Source organism: Engraulis encrasicolus, chromosome 16 (assembly GCF_034702125.1).
Source record: "Engraulis encrasicolus isolate BLACKSEA-1 chromosome 16, IST_EnEncr_1.0, whole genome shotgun sequence".
NCBI classification, from domain to species: Eukaryota; Metazoa; Chordata; class Actinopteri; order Clupeiformes; family Engraulidae; genus Engraulis; species Engraulis encrasicolus.
In genome coordinates this window covers 14966890-14984469 of record NC_085872.1, presented here as the reverse complement: position 1 = coordinate 14984469, position 17580 = coordinate 14966890, and the positions used below count along the sequence as shown (strand labels likewise).

General features: G+C 40.3%; 1 protein-coding gene across 1 annotated transcript in view; it reads left to right on the top strand.

Annotated features, from left to right (window-relative positions):
• The first annotated feature begins 14750 nt into the window (after positions 1-14750).
• The window catches only part of LOC134466000 (uncharacterized), a 46594-nt gene continuing 43764 nt past the window's right edge, over positions 14751-17580 (top strand). The window contains exons 1-8 of the mRNA XM_063219899.1: positions 14751-14861; positions 14996-15150; positions 15283-15385; positions 15486-15677; positions 15799-15931; positions 16045-16100; positions 16492-16655; positions 17177-17327. Coding sequence (XP_063075969.1) covers positions 14834-14861; positions 14996-15150; positions 15283-15385; positions 15486-15677; positions 15799-15931; positions 16045-16100; positions 16492-16655; positions 17177-17327 — 982 coding nt within the window. The 5' untranslated portion in view covers positions 14751-14833. The remainder of the gene's footprint in view (positions 14862-14995; positions 15151-15282; positions 15386-15485; positions 15678-15798; positions 15932-16044; positions 16101-16491; positions 16656-17176; positions 17328-17580) is intronic.

The window sequence follows — 17580 nt, the reverse complement described above, 5'->3', positions numbered from 1 at the left end:
ATCAGTTGAGCTGCTGAAGTCATGTCTCGCATATGAAAATATCTATTTTTTTGATAAAATCATGCCATCAGTCAAAGTATTTAAATGTTAAGTCTCCTCCCTTGTGTTGTGTTTAGACTTATCCAACATAAAAAACATTTTATTGGCCCTGTCCCAACTTTTTTGGAATTTGTTGCAAGGGTGAAATTTTAAATGATCACATAATTACCCCAAAACAATCATTCTGCTTGGCTTTAACAACTGATATGTTGTCTATACACAATGCTCTACCTTATTAACATATTGAATGTTTTGAAAATGCCAGCATTTTGATTTTATTCACAAAATACCAAGTGTCCCAACTTTTTTGGAATCCGCTTTGTATTACATTAGATTGCATTTAGCGTTTATTTTATTCAAAGCGACTTACAGTTATTATTTTTCAGGTTATTGGTTACAGTCCCTGGAGCAATTTGGGGTTAGGTGCGTTGCTCAAGCCATGTATGGAGATGTAGGGAGATCTCAGGGGGTATTCGAACCTGCAACCCCTAGATTGAAAGACCAAATGTCTAACCATTAGGCCACGGCTGCCCAAGAGAATCTTTGGGATGTCCTGGAAAAGGCTTTATACAGCGTTCACACTCAACTATCACCAATACAAGATCTTGGTAAAACTTAATGTAACACTGGAAGGAAATAAATCCAGACATTGCAGTAGTTTAATGAAACAATGCACCACCAAATGTGAGTTGAAATCAAAGATAAAGGTGGTCCAACCACACAGTGTGTGTGTCCTTTTAAATGTTTTTAGGACAGTTACTCTGAAAGGAGACAGGAAAGTAATTGGGGTTGGGGCACATAAGGTTCTGTTTCCACACAGCAGGATATTTTTAAATGGGGATATTTTTTTCTCCTGTTTAGGTGGAAACGCAACATGGGGATAAAAATAAAAACTCCATTGTAACGTGTGTTTTAGCACCCTAAATGGGATATTTTTAAAGCCGGGTTTCTGATATGTGGACTTTAAAACTCTGGCTACGTGGAGATGGAAGGCCAAAACCAATGTGTTTTCAAACATAGCAAGCTACGTGGAAACGGCTTCTTCTTACTCTACTAGATGATGTTTGAATGCACTACCATCACAGGTGTTGTTGTCAGGTGCTGTTGGCCTTACTCTTCCCCTGATAATCTACAGGTAGTCCATAAAACTTAAAGGCAGGGTAGGAGATCTTGGGGAAAAAATGTTACCAGCAACTTAAATTGCATTTATTAAAAATTACACACTTCTCCCCTTTATTCAGACCTCCTATAGAAACCCAAAATAGAGTACACAGTGGTAGGGAGAAAAAGGAGGATTGAAGTTTGATAGACATGTCAGCATCCAATCATTTCAACTGACCAGTTCTATATGATTAGATGGTGCTTTTCCACGATTTTACACTTTAAGGGAGACTAAAATGTTTTTTGTTACATACTTTATTCACTGGGTGCACTGCCGGTGTGAAGATTTCAAGTAGTATGGTAAGAGAAATGCTCCACAGGTGCTCCTACACACCTTTAAAGGACCAGTTCTGCCAATTTCAATAATATGCTGTTGTTTTGCTCATGCTACCCGACTTGTCAGTACCCTGTGATACTGCATTTTTTTGGCTCAGCCCTTTCCGAGATCTGAGCTATTCTAATGGGGGCAGATTTTGTTTACATTTTAAAATATCTTAACATAGGCCTATTCAAACTATTTTCCTATTGTTTGCTAGTTCTGCTGATGTCGCATAACCTATGGATGTTATTGGGAATAAATCAAAGTGTGTTTTTATGTAAACAAACACCTGCCCCCATTACAATGACCAGGATCTCGGGAAAGGCTGAAGAAAAAAAATATCATGAGCATTATTACAACTGCATGTTGAAATTGGCTGAACTTTGGAATCTGTTTTGACATCCTTTTCCTAGCTTGTCAACCACACTATTACAACTGCTGCCCTCCATCTTTTGTCATTCCATTGTGGCCAGTTAGCTCGATGCTCGATGCTGGCCAAATCAAAAGCCCACTACTCCACACCCTATTCATTTTATTTTAAAACCAGCTGAGCAGCACTCTTCACATTGTGCAGAGAGATCCGCCTCAGCTAACCACAGATATTTTTTCAAACATCAGTGAGAAAGAATTCAAATTACGCAGAGAGATTCCACCATGTCACACATTGTTGTCACCCTGGCCCACAGTTAACCCATTGATGCTGGATGTTGCGTTGCGAAACATTGACCTTTGGCGCCTAGAGCTGCATGAAGCAGCAGTCAGACTTATGAGATTTGATGTTTTTATTTAAAATATTGGTATTTTAGAGCAGAATGAACACATTCTGATGCAAGATGAGGGTCTTAGCGTTTATGTTCAACTTATTTCATGTTTTGATGTGCTTCAGAGGCTGAGATATTTAGGCTTTAATAGGCTGAGGGCAACTTTTCCCAAAAGGTGCTCAGGCATTCAGCAGGCGTTTTTTTGCAGGTGCTTTAGGCACCAATAGGTTAAATGCTCTTATCTACTCCAGAGTTTCTGCCAAGTCTGCTGGATTGATGAGTTCTGGACCATCACATGGACCTGAGAGACTGTGGTGGTGTGAGGCAAGCTCTCTGAATTGGGAACACAAAAGGGTGTAACCATCAGCGATGCCCATCTGGACTACAGCCACCTGCAGATCATCTTACCCCAATGCCCTGGCAGCACTGTCCTCATTTTGAGAGAAGAGAAGAGGACAACATTGCCGTGAGATATTCAAACAAGTTCTTTCCACCAGGAATCAGCAACAATGTTCATGTCTGTCTTTCAATTACACCAGGGTATAATTGTGGGGGGAGGGGGGATTACAGGATTTACACTTTTTTAATTTACAGGATTACAGGATTTTTCTGCTACTAAACATATTTGCTAGCTTCTTTGCTCTCTTACTCTTGTTCATACCAATTGGTGTAACATTTACAAAATGACTTTGCTGCGTTTGACCATGATGCCATGCCAAGTCAATTCGAGTCAGGTGTACTGTATTGTCAAAACTCTATGTGACGGGGTTTACACAGAAGTTTGAAATTGCGACCAGTTTGGCATGTCAACATGATCTTCATTTGAACCTTCCAGTCCACATAAGCTAATCCTGACTCTCCCTCTATAAATGTCTGAAGCTCTGGGAAGTAGAGTTGCTATATCACTGAACTGACTCTGTGGATGGTACATGTCAGTCTGATTAACATCGACTTTCAAATCTCTTCGAGACTTGGTCTGACCAAGAGCATAACAATTAACGTTTCCCAAACAGCATGGTTGACACGCCTTCCTAGGTTTGCAACTGGTTGACTGGTATCAGACAAAAAGTGGTGGAGTTCCCGATTTTTCGGGAAATCAGAAACGATAGTAGCGTCGCTCTTGGCCTGACTAGAAGCAATGCAAAAGGTATTGCGTCACAAGGAGGGTGTGGCCTGGGACCTGTGGCCCTAGTGCATACCTCCTGTTAAATGGTCTCTGCCACCATTTCCACCATTTTTCTTTTCCCTCAAAAGCCTTTATGGTGAACAAGCTGGTCTGCACACATATCAAAAGCCTTGCCGGCTTTATGTCAAGTTAACGGAATATAGGTCAAAGTAGTCAAGGGCTGAATAGATCACTACATGACACGCACGCACGCATGCATACATCATGCATTAGGTATGCAGGGCTCACAACGCAACAAGTTTGGGCAGGGACCAATACAATGATTGGACCTGATCGATTCCAGTTAACCAGTTAAAAAATAATTCAGTTTTTACAAAAGCAATATCAACCAATGCTAATAACCCAGTCAAACAGGGAAAGAAGTTGCCTTAAAACCACATTGTTTGGAAATAAAAGTTGCCTTTAAACCATATTGAATGGAAATGTACCATCTTCCAGAGGGCAGTACTGTAGTGTTAATACATGATGTGATCCTGTGCAGTCCGCCACTCAGGGCTTGAACTCGCGACCTTCCAGTTCATGCTCCAGTTTAGCGTGGGAGGCACTGGTACGATACCACTGACCTAAAGGTCTAGGGCGGTGATTACCAACATTTTTTTAACAAATGCCCTCTTGACCTCATCCTAAGCCTCCCAACGGCCCCTTGACCTCATGATAAGGCTGTCAACACACCCCCTCAGTATTAAAAAATGAAATGGACTAATGCCCCCAATGACTACTAGGCACTGACCCCTCTCAACTGTATCCTTCTCAACGCCCCCTTGGGGCTCCTCAACGCCCCGTTGAGAAACACTAGTCTAGGCTGATAGGTCAGCACTACCGATACTGTATGAGGCTTCGGGAGGGAGGTTTGCCAACATTCTACCGCCAGACTCTGCTAGTTGTCTTCCGTCACACTCACCATAAACCTCACTTCCAGGTCATGGCAACAATGTAACCGAGGTTGTCCTGCGTAGTTCGCCACCACCTGTATGAGGCTTCAGGAGGGAACATGCGAAGACTAGGATGGGAAGGGCCCTTGGTGATTTTGAATGTCCAGGTACAGTAGCTATACTCCTAATACAAAGACTGGACAGGAGTAAACTTTACAGCCAATGATGTTTGAGGCTTTGGTCACAGTCCACTGCAGTTTTTTTTCTTTGTGTGACTATATGTAGAACCCCACTGTCATAAATCCCCAACTTAGATATTTTACCGCTGCACTCACTTACAGCCAGTGCATTTTCAAATACAGAGGTCAAATACTGCGTGCTGTACTGCATACTTTACATTTAGAATGCTTCAAACTCTTCAGTCAAACTCTTAAGTTTGTTTCCATTAATCACTGCCTTGAGGATAAATGGGGGTGGCGTATACAGACTGAATTTATCATTGTTGATCATATATCGATTTTCATCACAGATCAATTTTACATTACGGGAAAAAAATACAGAGGACATGACCTCTGTGTCCTCAATGGTAGTTACGGACATGCTTACAGCTGTCTGGGATGGCCTATTAAACCAGCTAAGGCCTGAGGGCCTAAGGCCTTTCAGTTATACTGCTCACACAACTGTTCTGCACTGTCAGGACAAGAGGTAGGGGGTGGTCACCTACATTCTTTTACCTTCCTTGAGAGTGGGCAGGAGTCTAACCTCTTTACCTGCTGATAATGTCCACTTAAGCACACATTCTTGTCCAAGTGTCCGGAGAGTGGAATGTCTGCCTGCCTTCTCTCTCACCAAGCTGTCAACCCTTCCTCTCTATACTGAGTTTGATTAACAGTTTAGGTCCTGTCGAACGGTTTAGGACCTGTCGAACAGTATTATTCAACAAAGGTGCTCAATTTATATTTGTGTTTCTCATGTCATGCCATGACCTTCACAATGTGTATTTCAGATTTATTTTAATTATCGCAAGACATTGATGTAGCATGGGGTGGAAAAACGGAATGATGTCATGTCAGAATTCATTTTTGTAGGATTAGACATGCACATATCACATTGCTTTTTAAGGGAAGGGTTGTGTGATTATGTGTACTCTGGACTGAGAACAAGACTTGTCACTTGATGGGACAACAACTGACTTTTGTATGAGGAAAAAAGAGACACCTGTTTTGCAATTCTAGAAGTTCCACTGAGTATTACGGTTCACGGTACCTGTTCATGATTTACAGGAATTTTCTACATCAAATAACACGCAACTGCATTCTCCTCGACTTGCCAATGAGATCAAGTGTTTATTCACTGTCAATCAAAGATCATGGGCAGTTATGAAGGCATTGCAAATAGAGCATTACATACTGTATATATTTCTGAACCCAAGACAGGCCTATAGGCCACTTTAAAAATGTTTTAATATGTAAATACCAATCAATCACCATCTTGACCTGACACCCCCTTTAAAGGGACACTGTGTGAGATTTGTAGTTGTTTATTTCCAGAATTCATGCTGCCCATTCACTAATGTTACCTTTTTCATGAATACTTACCACCACCATCAAATTCTAAGTATTCATTATGACTAGAAAAATTGCATTTTTCCTTCTCCATGGGCCGCCATTTTGAATTTCCAAAAATAGCCATTTTAGCTGCAAAAATGACTCTACTTGGACCATACTAGAAAATATTTGTTTATAGTAAACTTTCATGTAGATCAAATTTGGCAATAGGCAGCCCAGTTTCAATGAGCAGCATAGTTGCAGTACCTTTTTTGACCATTTTCTGCACAGTGTCCCTTTAAGATACATGGATTCGTGTTTCTCTTTTGTTAACTAGCTGAATCTGCTGAGGCTGTGTCTAGCTGTCAATGCATATACAGTACACTACATTACCAAAAGTATTCGCCAACCTGCCTTGACTCACTTTTTGCAAGTTTTGGACAACCACAACAGTTTGGAGCGTGCCCCTTCCTCTTCCAACAAGACTGTGCGCCAGGGAACAAAGCAAGGATCATAAATACTGTAGATGAGTCTGGTGTGGATGAACTTGACTGGCCAACACAGTCCTAACCTGAACCCATAGAACCAGGACTCGAGTTGTAGGGGGATGGCATCCCCCCTACAGTGAAAATTGTGTAAAATCATCCCCCTCAAAGAAAATGGTCAATCATCCCCCTCTAGATTAGGCCTCCTTTCTTCACATATTGTGTTAATATTGCACTTTTAACAACTAATTTTTCAAACTTTTCTGGGTGGAGGAACCCCCGGACCCCCAATTATCAGTATCCATCTCTGACCATCGCCCCTGCCCTGGTTTGATTTTACAACTCGACCACTGCATAGAACACCTCGGGAGACTGAGAGCAGGCCATCTTGGAGACCATCAGTGTGTGACCTCACGTATCTGCTTTTGGAAGAATGGTGAAACATTCCTATAAACAGTCTTTAACCTTGTAAACAACCTTCTCAGATGAGTTGAAGCTGTAGCTGTAAAAGATGGACCGATATAATATTGAACCTTGTGAGTTAGTAATGGGATAGCAGTTAGAGGATACTTTTGAGAATATACTGTACAGTGTAAAAGTATATTAATAATATATGTGTATATATTGCCCTATACATCAAGGCCTTTCAGCGCCATGTATTGATACATGCTGCTGAACTCTCTTCATTGAAAAAGTGTCTTACAGTGGTACAGTACGAATGTTTTTAAGATGATGCTCGTTTTGCACTTTAATAGCTGTTAACAAATGCCATCACTGCCAATCAGCACTAGAATCAGCTCTCGATAAGAATAGGTAGCCTACTACTACTTGTGAAACTCCAGTATGGATGGTATGTGAAGCTTCTCTTTCGTGAAGGTCATCTGAAAGACCTAAGATGTAAGCAAATTCATCTCTTCCACTGAGAGAATTCTGGTTTTTATTAGGGAAGTTTTTGAGCGCCTATATTAAAGGGGCCCCAAGTAGGATTAAAAGTTTAATTAACCACTGACCCGAGTCAGCCGATGGTTATGTGAGTCATTAGTAAGTGAACGATGCCTCTCGCGACCACTTTCACGGTCCGCTGTCAGAAAACACCAAATGCAACTTTTTGACACAGCGGTCCGAAGTGTCGTGGGAAAAATCGCTTTACATACCGCATTCAGATTTGCATTAACTGCTGGCATTCCGTGATGAAAAACATTCTCACAGAGTTTGTTTGAACAGCATTTTTTCATTACATGCCACGGGCACCGCCCAAACAACGCCATCCTACCTTGTGCCCCTTTAATAAGACTGAGGTGCAAATAAGGTCCTATAACTTTGTGACTATTGATTGAATAAGAGTGACAGAATGTATAAAAAAGAAGTAAAGCTTTGCACGAAAAAGACCTGAAGTGTGCGGATGTCTTCTTTTTGTAAGAAAAAGATTTTAAAAATATCACAAATGATGGCTTTTTTTTTAGCATCAGAGAGCTATTTTTGGTAGCCTTGGTGAACTGACAGATTTTTTACTTTTCATTCTTCTGAGAAATAAAAATGACGCACATATGATAAGGCATAAGCTCAAAAAAAATAAACTGTTCCTGCAATAACTTTCCAAAATGCATCAAGAATGTTTAATAATAGCCTACATGTCTATTGTTGTAAAAAAAAAAAAAAAGAAAGAAAGTGTTTCTTCTGAAACTGGAACGCTTGAAAGCAGGTCCACATCTATTAAATAAAATGGTATTACAATAGATAGGCTAAGCTAATTCATTACAAAAGCAATACTTCAAAAGAAAGAAGTGTACCACACACTTATTTGACTTTTTGCATGAGCAAAAAGTCAAATAAGTGTGCGGTTCACTTCTTTCTTTGAAGTTTTGAACACTTCTGCATTTACCAGCACCTAGAAGCTGTGCATGGATCTTTGACCTAATAAGAGCACATTGAATATATCACACAGACACATCAGATTAGAGGGCATCAGTTGAATGAATGAAGTGTTCCTGCCAAAAAAAATCTGCCTGTGTATCAAGTAAGCCTTTTTACGAAATCACTCAAGTGTGTATCCATTACTAATCCATTCAAGGAAGAAAGAAAGTGTTGTTTTCATGGATGTTTCCAGTAACTGGAACACAAAATCTGGCCTGACCTCTTTTTTAAATAAAGCCTATTGTATTCCCGTGTAAACTCAATTGATGTTTTTGTGTGCATATGACAGTCATTGATCATTGCCCAAACAAGGACACACTGTCTGTAAATATCTAACATTCTAACACTGACAGTCCAACCATACTGAACAGGGGAAGTGTAATAATTACCTCACCAAGCAGGATATCTTTTGCAGTGTGTCTGTTTAAAATAACTTTTTTACAAAATGATAGATATGCATGAAATATTGTGAATGGGTTTGGAAATTACTTGATTTTCCAGAGTTACAGTTAGGAGTTACAGGAGAGGACGATATTATTATCTCTCCTGATTTCTCAGTGAGAAGGACCATTATGAACCGTTTCTGTTATTCTGGAAACAAATACACTGATGGAGATAATGTCCAATGAGTTGAATTTGGATTTTTCCATTTTCACAATGAGTTTCAACAAAAAAGGGTAAAAATGGCAAGGACAAAATTATTAGCCCCCTTATCATTAATAGTCAATAGAGTGCCATTTATGAAACAAAACTGACATCAGGCACTTTGATTAGTTGTTTCCTATGTTGGCACATTACCTACCAGGGATTTTGGCCCATTTTTTCATTGCAAATAGTTAACCTGGTCCAAATTGCATGGATGTTGAGGATGGACATTCATTTTCAGCACTCCTCAAACACTATCGAAAGGATTGAGATCTGAACCACAACATGATCGTGGTTTTAGTAACCTTGAAGAACATTTGAACAATTTTGGATGAAAGTTTTGGGTTATTATCTTATTGAAAGATCCAGTGAAGATCTTAGCTTCCTCTATGAGCATATTTTTGCATGGTCACCTACACATTCTATCATAATCTTCTGTTTTTATGGTGCCGTACACCCAAACAAGGTTTCCTGTGGCTGGGGCTGCCACAGAATGATGCTTCCACCACCATGTTTAATTGTGGAAACCATGTTATAAAATGTTAAGGACTATGCCTTTCTTCACCTGACAGAAGCAAAATTCATGCATCAAAGCAGGTGCAATTGAATCTCATCAGATGAAAGCAGAGACTTTCAAAACTCATTTTTGACTTTCAAATGTTCATAGGCAAAGCTCAATAACACTCTGATATGCACCGCCTTCAGTACAAGGGTTCTTCTGTGATGATGGCCCCAAAGCCCACTATGATGACAAACCCTAACAGCTGTCTTCCTTGAAATAAAAACTCCAGGGGAGGCCAGGTCAATAACAACCATCTAGGCAGGTGTCCAGTGCTTCTTTGGTCTAATGAGACTAAGCAGTTTCCACAGTTACACATAGTCGTGGAGGCATCAAGTTTTTAGACTGTTATTCAACCTCAGACACAGGGAGTCTGGGTCTGGATCTGGATTGCTGGGTCCTCCAACAACATTGTAATCCAAAGTAAACATTTAAATTAATTCAGAGGTTCTTCAAGGACACTAAAACCATGATACTGGAATGACCCGCTCAAAGTCCAGTCCTCAATCCCACTGAGAGTCTGTGGCAAATGTCTATGCTCAGCATCCATGCAATTTGGACCAGCTAGAACACTTTGCAGTGAAGAAATGGGCCAAAATCCCTAGTGGGCATGTGCCAACCTAGGTAATAACTGATCAAAGTGCCTGTTGTCAGTTTTGGTTCATAAATGGCGTTATATTGACTATTAATGATCAGGGGGCTAATAATTTTGTCCTTGTCATTTTTGCCCTTTTTTGTTTAAACTCATTGTAACGATAGAAAAATGCAAATTCAACTCATTGGACATTTAATCTCCATCAGTGTATTTATTTCCAGAATAACAGAAACGGTTCACAAAGGTCCTTATCACTGAGAAATCAAGAGAGATGTCTAATTTCAGGAGGGAGGCTAATAATATCGTCCTCAACTGTAACATGGCAACTTACGTAAGTAGGCCTATAGGCTACATCCAAACTATAGGAAAAAATAGTCATGGCACTTTGCTCACTTTTCCAGTTCGTACCAATGGCAAGTCATTCTCAGGTTTGAGTCAATAAAGAAAACGATTACATTTTAGTGGTGATTGGGATCAACATTTTCAAGAATTAATTATTATTAGGAGATGACTGTGCAGGTGTCTTCTGTTAACATGTTGTCTGGTTTACAATTTGACATAGGTGAAAACAAATTGTGGTACATCTTACCAATATCTTGTTACCAATATCTTGTTACCAATCTTACCAATATCTTGTTACCTGGTATTTGATAACCTGTTGGCCTCAGATATTTTGGAATGCTGCTGCACAAGGTTGACTGAAGGACATTTGGAATAAACAAGCAAAGTTGAGATAGGCCTCACAGTGGACATAGGACTCAAGTACAAGTAGAAGTATGTTGTGGCTCTGCCGTGGCCATCCAGTAGGGCACTCGCTTGCCATGCGGCTGACCTAGGCTCGATTCCTGGCCCAAGTCCTTTGCCGACCCCTACCAGTCTCTCTCCTCATTCGCTTCCTGTCTACCTCTCATACTGTCCTGTCCATAATAAAATCTAAAAAGACCAAAAATATATCTTAAAAAAAAGAATTATGTTGCTTTGGCCTCTTACTTTCATACAGGATGCATGTGATAAGTAGATTTACAGTTGTGATTTGTGTGTGTGTGTGTGTGTGTGTGTGTGTGTGTGTGTGTGTGTGTGTGTGTGTGTGTGTGTGTGTGTGTGTGTGTGTGTGTGTGTGTGTGTTTGCTTTTTGCATGGTATTGAGGCCGCAGGAAGAGTTCATTCTGCAGCTGCTCACACAACCAGTATGTGTGCAATCCAAGGGTTACCCCAGTAAACACGGTGAACTCTTCACCCATTTCCCCTGATAGACTTGCTGAACTCTGGCATTACTCTGCAGAAATCGGAACTGTGCCTGCAGGAAGCCGCTTTTGTGCAGGAGAGAAATGATTCCCCCCTCTGCTGCTGCGTTTGCCTTTGTCCCTTTCTTTTAGCCCCTTTGATGAGGACAAATGGGGAGCAGACAACGCTTTTTTTTTCTTAACAGACCCAAATTTGAAATCCAAACAACCAGTATGAACACACACATGAAAAAAACATTTGGTGCTCACCTTCAGTCATCTAATGAATTCAAGCCTTATTGGATCAAGTATCACACAGTTCTGGCCAAACGATTTTAATCATATCAGGATTTCTACTAATAATAAAGCTTTATTGATAACTATAAAAATGATAATGAAGCATTAAAGCTGCCATTTCACTTGGGTTTATGTCAAACACCACAAAACATATCCCATATGTGCCATAATAAATTATGAAAATTGCTGCTGTCTTCTGCACGTTGTTGATAGGCTAAACTACACTACAACATTGATTCCAATCTAACTATCTATTGCAGAATACAAAAAGTCATACTGTTAGGTGTTCTCAACCAGCTCAGCTCCCAGGACCCAACTGTCATCTAATGATGAATTAGTCAATTTAGAATTGGTTAGTTTGTTAAGTAATTTAGATTGGTTGAAATATTAAGTTAAGTCTAATCGGTTATTTTGACTAATAAATTCCTTAACATATTTATCGAACAGGTTGTTTTTTAAAAACGACTATTTTTTGTTTATTTCAACCAATCTGTTTTTAGAGTGAAAGCCATTCTCTCTCACTCACATTTCGAGATGATACCATACTTAATTAAGTTGAAAAAGGGCTTGACTCACAACTCTCATAAGCCCTCTTTATGAGAACTCTACAGAATCACACTTGACACTATGAACTGTAGCTTTCAATAATTTATGTAGATAGATGTGTCCTTAGAATAACCACACATCACATAGCCTACTATTGTGTGACACATTGAACTTACCATCACCAAAAAGCAGAAGACAGTACCATCAGAGATTCTTTAAGTATATATCTACTCTCTCTGGTATCATGATGATATGACAGTATCAAGTGGTGAGCCGTGAAGAAGCAGTGTCGCACTCTTCTTTTAGACAACTGATGACTGCACCCAGGGCTGCTGACAGCTTTTCCTGGGCCCAGGACAAAGTCATCTGAAAGGGCCCAATATCCAAACAATGTAATGGGGACCCAGTTCTGGGGCCCCCTATCTCCCTGGGCCGGGGACAACATACCCCTTTTGTCCACCCCTGTCGGCACGGCGGGCCTGACTACACCCTACCTTCACTCTCCAAAACATCACTAAAGAGATTGTTAGGCATGCTTTTAGATTCATAGCACCTTCTAATCGGAATAGCATGTCTGGTTATCTAACATCCATATTGTTTATTTCTCCAAGAATCTGTTAATAACAATAAGATCATAAAACATTGCACTTGCCAAGTGGAAAGGTTGACAAGGGACTAATTATATCATGTACAGTGATGCAAATGAAGAAGACACAGCATTGTGTGCCATGATTATGCAACACCTGAATTTAACTGAGGAGGCTGACAATATTTTTGTGAGTCCTTTGATAAAATACGGAGGTCGTTTTAAGAACATTTGGAGAAGGAAGAATATAAAAAATGTATATATTTTGACTGGTCTCACAGTGGGCACAGTAGCCTACTTAAGGAGTCAAGTGCTAATAGAAGTGTGTTGCTTTGTCTTCATAATTCACAAGATACAAATACATTTTTAAAAAACTTTATGCATTGACACCTTTGACTTTGTTTCTTGCTTTTATATGGATATTCAGTCATTGATGATGTTTGGCACAGAAACTGTGTTTTATGAAACAGAGAATTTTGCAGCTGGTCAAACATGCAGGCTGTGACCGCTCTTACTTAACAAACAAGGCCTTACTGACCCCCTCTTCAGGAATCACAGAGTAGACCCCGCCACAATCAGCCAGTTCACTCACGGAACATCAACTCATTATTACCAACGCACAAATAGTAAATAGTTATTCTGAGCTCAGCATTTCAGTGTGAACTTTCATAGTTAGTTTTAAGTGTGTAATTAACACTAATCGGATCATCGGTTTTGCCGTCTATTATTCAAAGTGCATATCTGGTTTTCTTTTCCAAGAAGCTGGGTTAATTTGTGACATTTTCAAACTGCAGCCTATGCAGCCAAGACCAGATGCTGATAGGCTACTGGCATAGCCTATGAAAAGAATTTTGAGTTGTGTATGGAGACGAGGATAACACTTGACCTGTTATTTTATAGTTTTAACAGTCAATGATATAAGATATCCATATCCATATCATTTTACAGTTGCCAAAAAATAGAATCTGAATTTAGCCCATCTGCTGAAGGTGATAACAGAATTATTGATTCTAGTCCAAGTTGTACCTTAACCTGCAAATAGTTCCAAAATACAACCCCATACTTGTGCAACATGGGAATTCTTCCTTGCACTTTCATGTTTGCGATCCAGCTACAGTAGAGCCCAGTCTGAATGAGAAAGGCTTAAGCCTTTTGAGGACATTGTAGTTTTATGTATCCTTTATTGCCCTTTAGAGTAACAGCCTCCCTGTTTCCCCAGAGATCACACATAACAGTTTCAAACCTCGAACACCTCACCTGAAACCAGACAAGCATATAACCTATTCTATTTGGATTTTTACCTTTTCCAATCTTGATGCAATTGTGGCTGTCATGCTGACTAAGCCAAAATGGCAGCCAAAAGGTTAAAGTGATGTTTGACCAGACGGATCACTCTCAATGTTGATTACAAGTGCCATTCACACAGTACTGACAGTAGGCCTAGCCTATATAATTGTGGTGTGACTTCAGTGTGGAAAAAAAATGTGTTGTGAAGTCCTTGTTCTTCACATCAGGGTGGGTTTTCCACAACGATAGTTTGTATACTGAAAAGGTAACCTATCAAAATTGAGCATTGCACAATTTGACACATTTAGGCCTACCTGTCACTTCCCATCTCTTGATTTATTTAACACATAATGTTTAATCATTCTGCCAAACTGACATAGGCCTACCTCTCTTGAAATACTAGAATTTCACAAGTTTATGACTTATTCATCACCAATCTATTGTTCATGGTGAACCTTTAGTTCTGATATGAGAAATCCAATATTGACTATGTAAGCATAGCAAATTTAGGTCAGTCCTCCAGTGGTTTATCTAAATGGATTTGTAGGGCTTCAGAGCGGCCAACAGCTTTCTTAAAACTAAAAAAATGTAGGCTACTCAAATGGTATGACAGTTAAGTTTCAAATCAAGAGGGAAGTTTGCTATCATTTTACTGGTCGTATTTGCGCCAAAAGAGCGGAAAATCCCAGCCAGCCTCTGTATAAACTCCACCTGCCGTAGCCGATGACTCAACCCCACAGGTCTCAGCTCTATATAAACGCGCATCTCCTCATATTCGACCAGTCTTTCGGAGCCTCTCGACGGTGTCACCATGAATCCTTGGTTTTTACTCATGTTGGGTAATGTGCAGAAGTTTTTCTATGGTGTGTGTGTGTGTGTGTGTGTGTGCGCGCGTGCTTTTGTGCGTGTTAGCGTACCCATTTGTGTGGCACAGCAAACTCGTTTTTACTGTATCCTGGATGTGTCGTTACAGCTGCGGATACCGTGGCATCGTCAGAAGTCAAGGTGAGGTGGTGCACCAAGTCGGACCCAGAGTACAAAAAGTGCGACGCTCTTTCCAAGTTACCAGGAGTAGCTCTCCAGTGCACGCGTTCCGAGAGCGCGGAAAAATGCATCCAATCAATCAAAGTAAGATTCACATAACATTCCAGACGCTCGTTACGCACTGTAATTCTATCGCTAATAGTTCTAAATACGTGAATTGGCCGACACTGACATTTTCCTTGTCTTCCATTTCTCTTCAATTGTTATGATTTGCAGGATAACAACGCAGACGCCGTCACACTTGATGGTGGAGACATCTATACCGCTGGCCTTGAGAACTACAAACTACATCCCATCCTGGCAGAGCACTATGGCGCTAGTATGACTGTATATCGTGCTGTCCAAAATGTAGTTGTAAAACTCACCAGTTACTCTCAGACTCATATCATAACGCACCTGCTTCCCCTCTCTATTTCTAGGTTCCGATACATGTTACTATGCTATTGCGGTGGTGAAGAAGGGTACTGATATAACGATCAATAACCTGCAAGGGAAGAAGTCCTGCCACACAGGTCTTGGCAAGTCTGCTGGTTGGAACATTCCCATTGGCACCCTGGGGACCATGGGCAAGATCCAGTGGAAAGGCATTGAGGACAAGCCTTTGGAGGAGGGTAAGTGAAGAACACGACTGTTGCAGGTGTAAGCCACAACATAAATGCTGCACATTTTGTCATTAGATCAGTCCAATTTCTGTAACGTTAATGTTTATCCACCTTTGTATTCTTGTCGTAGCTGTGATGGAGTTTTTCTCTGAAAGCTGTGTCCCTGGGGCCACAAAAGGCTCCAACTTGTGCAAGCTGTGTCAGAACCCTGCCTGCCCCCGTTCCCCCGCAGAACCATACTATGGTTATGATGGAGCTTTCAGGTGCGTAGAACAGCCTCGTGCAGCCAAAGTCATGATCCAGATAAGATGTTTTTATTGTCTTTGCCAGTACCTTCTTAATTTTAGGTGCCTAATGTTTACTGGTGTCTATTCAGGTGTCTTAAGGATGGTCGTGGAGATGTGGCATTCATAAAGCACGTGACTGTCCCTGGTGAGTCAGACCATGGGGTTTTGTAACATGCTTGTGACAGTTGTGTGACAGCAGCTTTAGCTGTCAGTCAACAGTACACTAGCTAGCAGAGCGTGCTGAACAAGACGTTGTACCAAAGGGTACTAGCAGAAAATGTCATGGCAAAATATATAGGCCCTTCTTATAGGCCTACAATATCATAGCATAGTGGCTGATGGTTATTGCATCATAGCATACCATCCTAGTGGATTTAACAGGAAGTGGGAAGGCCCTCTTTACTCACAGTGGCTAATCCCTTATTATAGCCTATTGTTAGCCTATATCAATTAGTCTGGAGTACTTATATGATTTTATAGAGGTTTTTCAGCCTAGGTGTTGGCAATTCAATGCTATTTTCTCTCTCTTTATTTAGATGATGAAAAACCCAACTATGAGCTTCTGTGTAAAGATGGCTCAAGAGCCCCCATGGATGATTACAAGAACTGCCATTTTGCCAGAGTGCCTGCCCATGCTGTGGTCAGTCGCAAAGACCCAGAGCTGGCTGACCGCATCGAAGAAATGTTGAAGAAAATTCCGGTAAATTATTCTGATATTTTCAGTGAAAGGTACTAATATGTGATATACATATATTAGTGTCAATTAGAACTTTAATGCATGCAGATGTCAATTGTACATAACCTACCAAAACAGTGTGAAGAAATAATCATACTGTCATGTCCTAATATAACAAAAGTATATGCAATGCAGAGTTTTATTAATTTAGCATGCTAACTGACAAGAGATTAACATACTTGATGAACCGTATTATGTCTGTGGTTCTCAACATTTGTTTGATGGTGGGCAGCGTGCATTCCTTCAAAGATCATAATTTTACTACATGCTGCCCTCCCATGGACACCACAGAATGACACAAATACCATGTAAGCTATAACAGGCATTGTTTAAAATATGCCTAAAGCAAACTCTAAAATTATAATTGGCAACCCGCCACAATTACAGTAGATGTACACTGGATTCTACACTTATATGTCAACATGAACTCTTTATTTTTTTTCCTGAAAATCATAATGATCATTTATTTAATATGTGTTCTCCAGAAAGACCAACTCTTCTCCTCTGCGGCTCATGGAGGCAAGGATCTACTATTCAAAGATGGAATACAGGACCTGGTTAGGCTTCCAAGCATTATGGACAGTTTCCTTTACCTGGGGGCTGAGTACATGAGCGTTATTCGTTTCCTAACAAAAGGTGAATGAAGACACAAGTCCGTCCCTCTTCCTCTCTGTCGACGCGGTATTAAAATATGAAGTGTTGCCTCTAGATGAAATTGCTTTATACCAAAAGTAATTTTCTTCTAATCATGTACCAATACAACGCAGTCAATATTGATCATTTGTCACTTGTCACAGGTATGAACAACTGATATTTCCATGGCTCAGTTGACTTTTGTCATATGGCAGTAAATTAAAATAAACTCTGTGTCAATGTGTTTTAGGTTCCT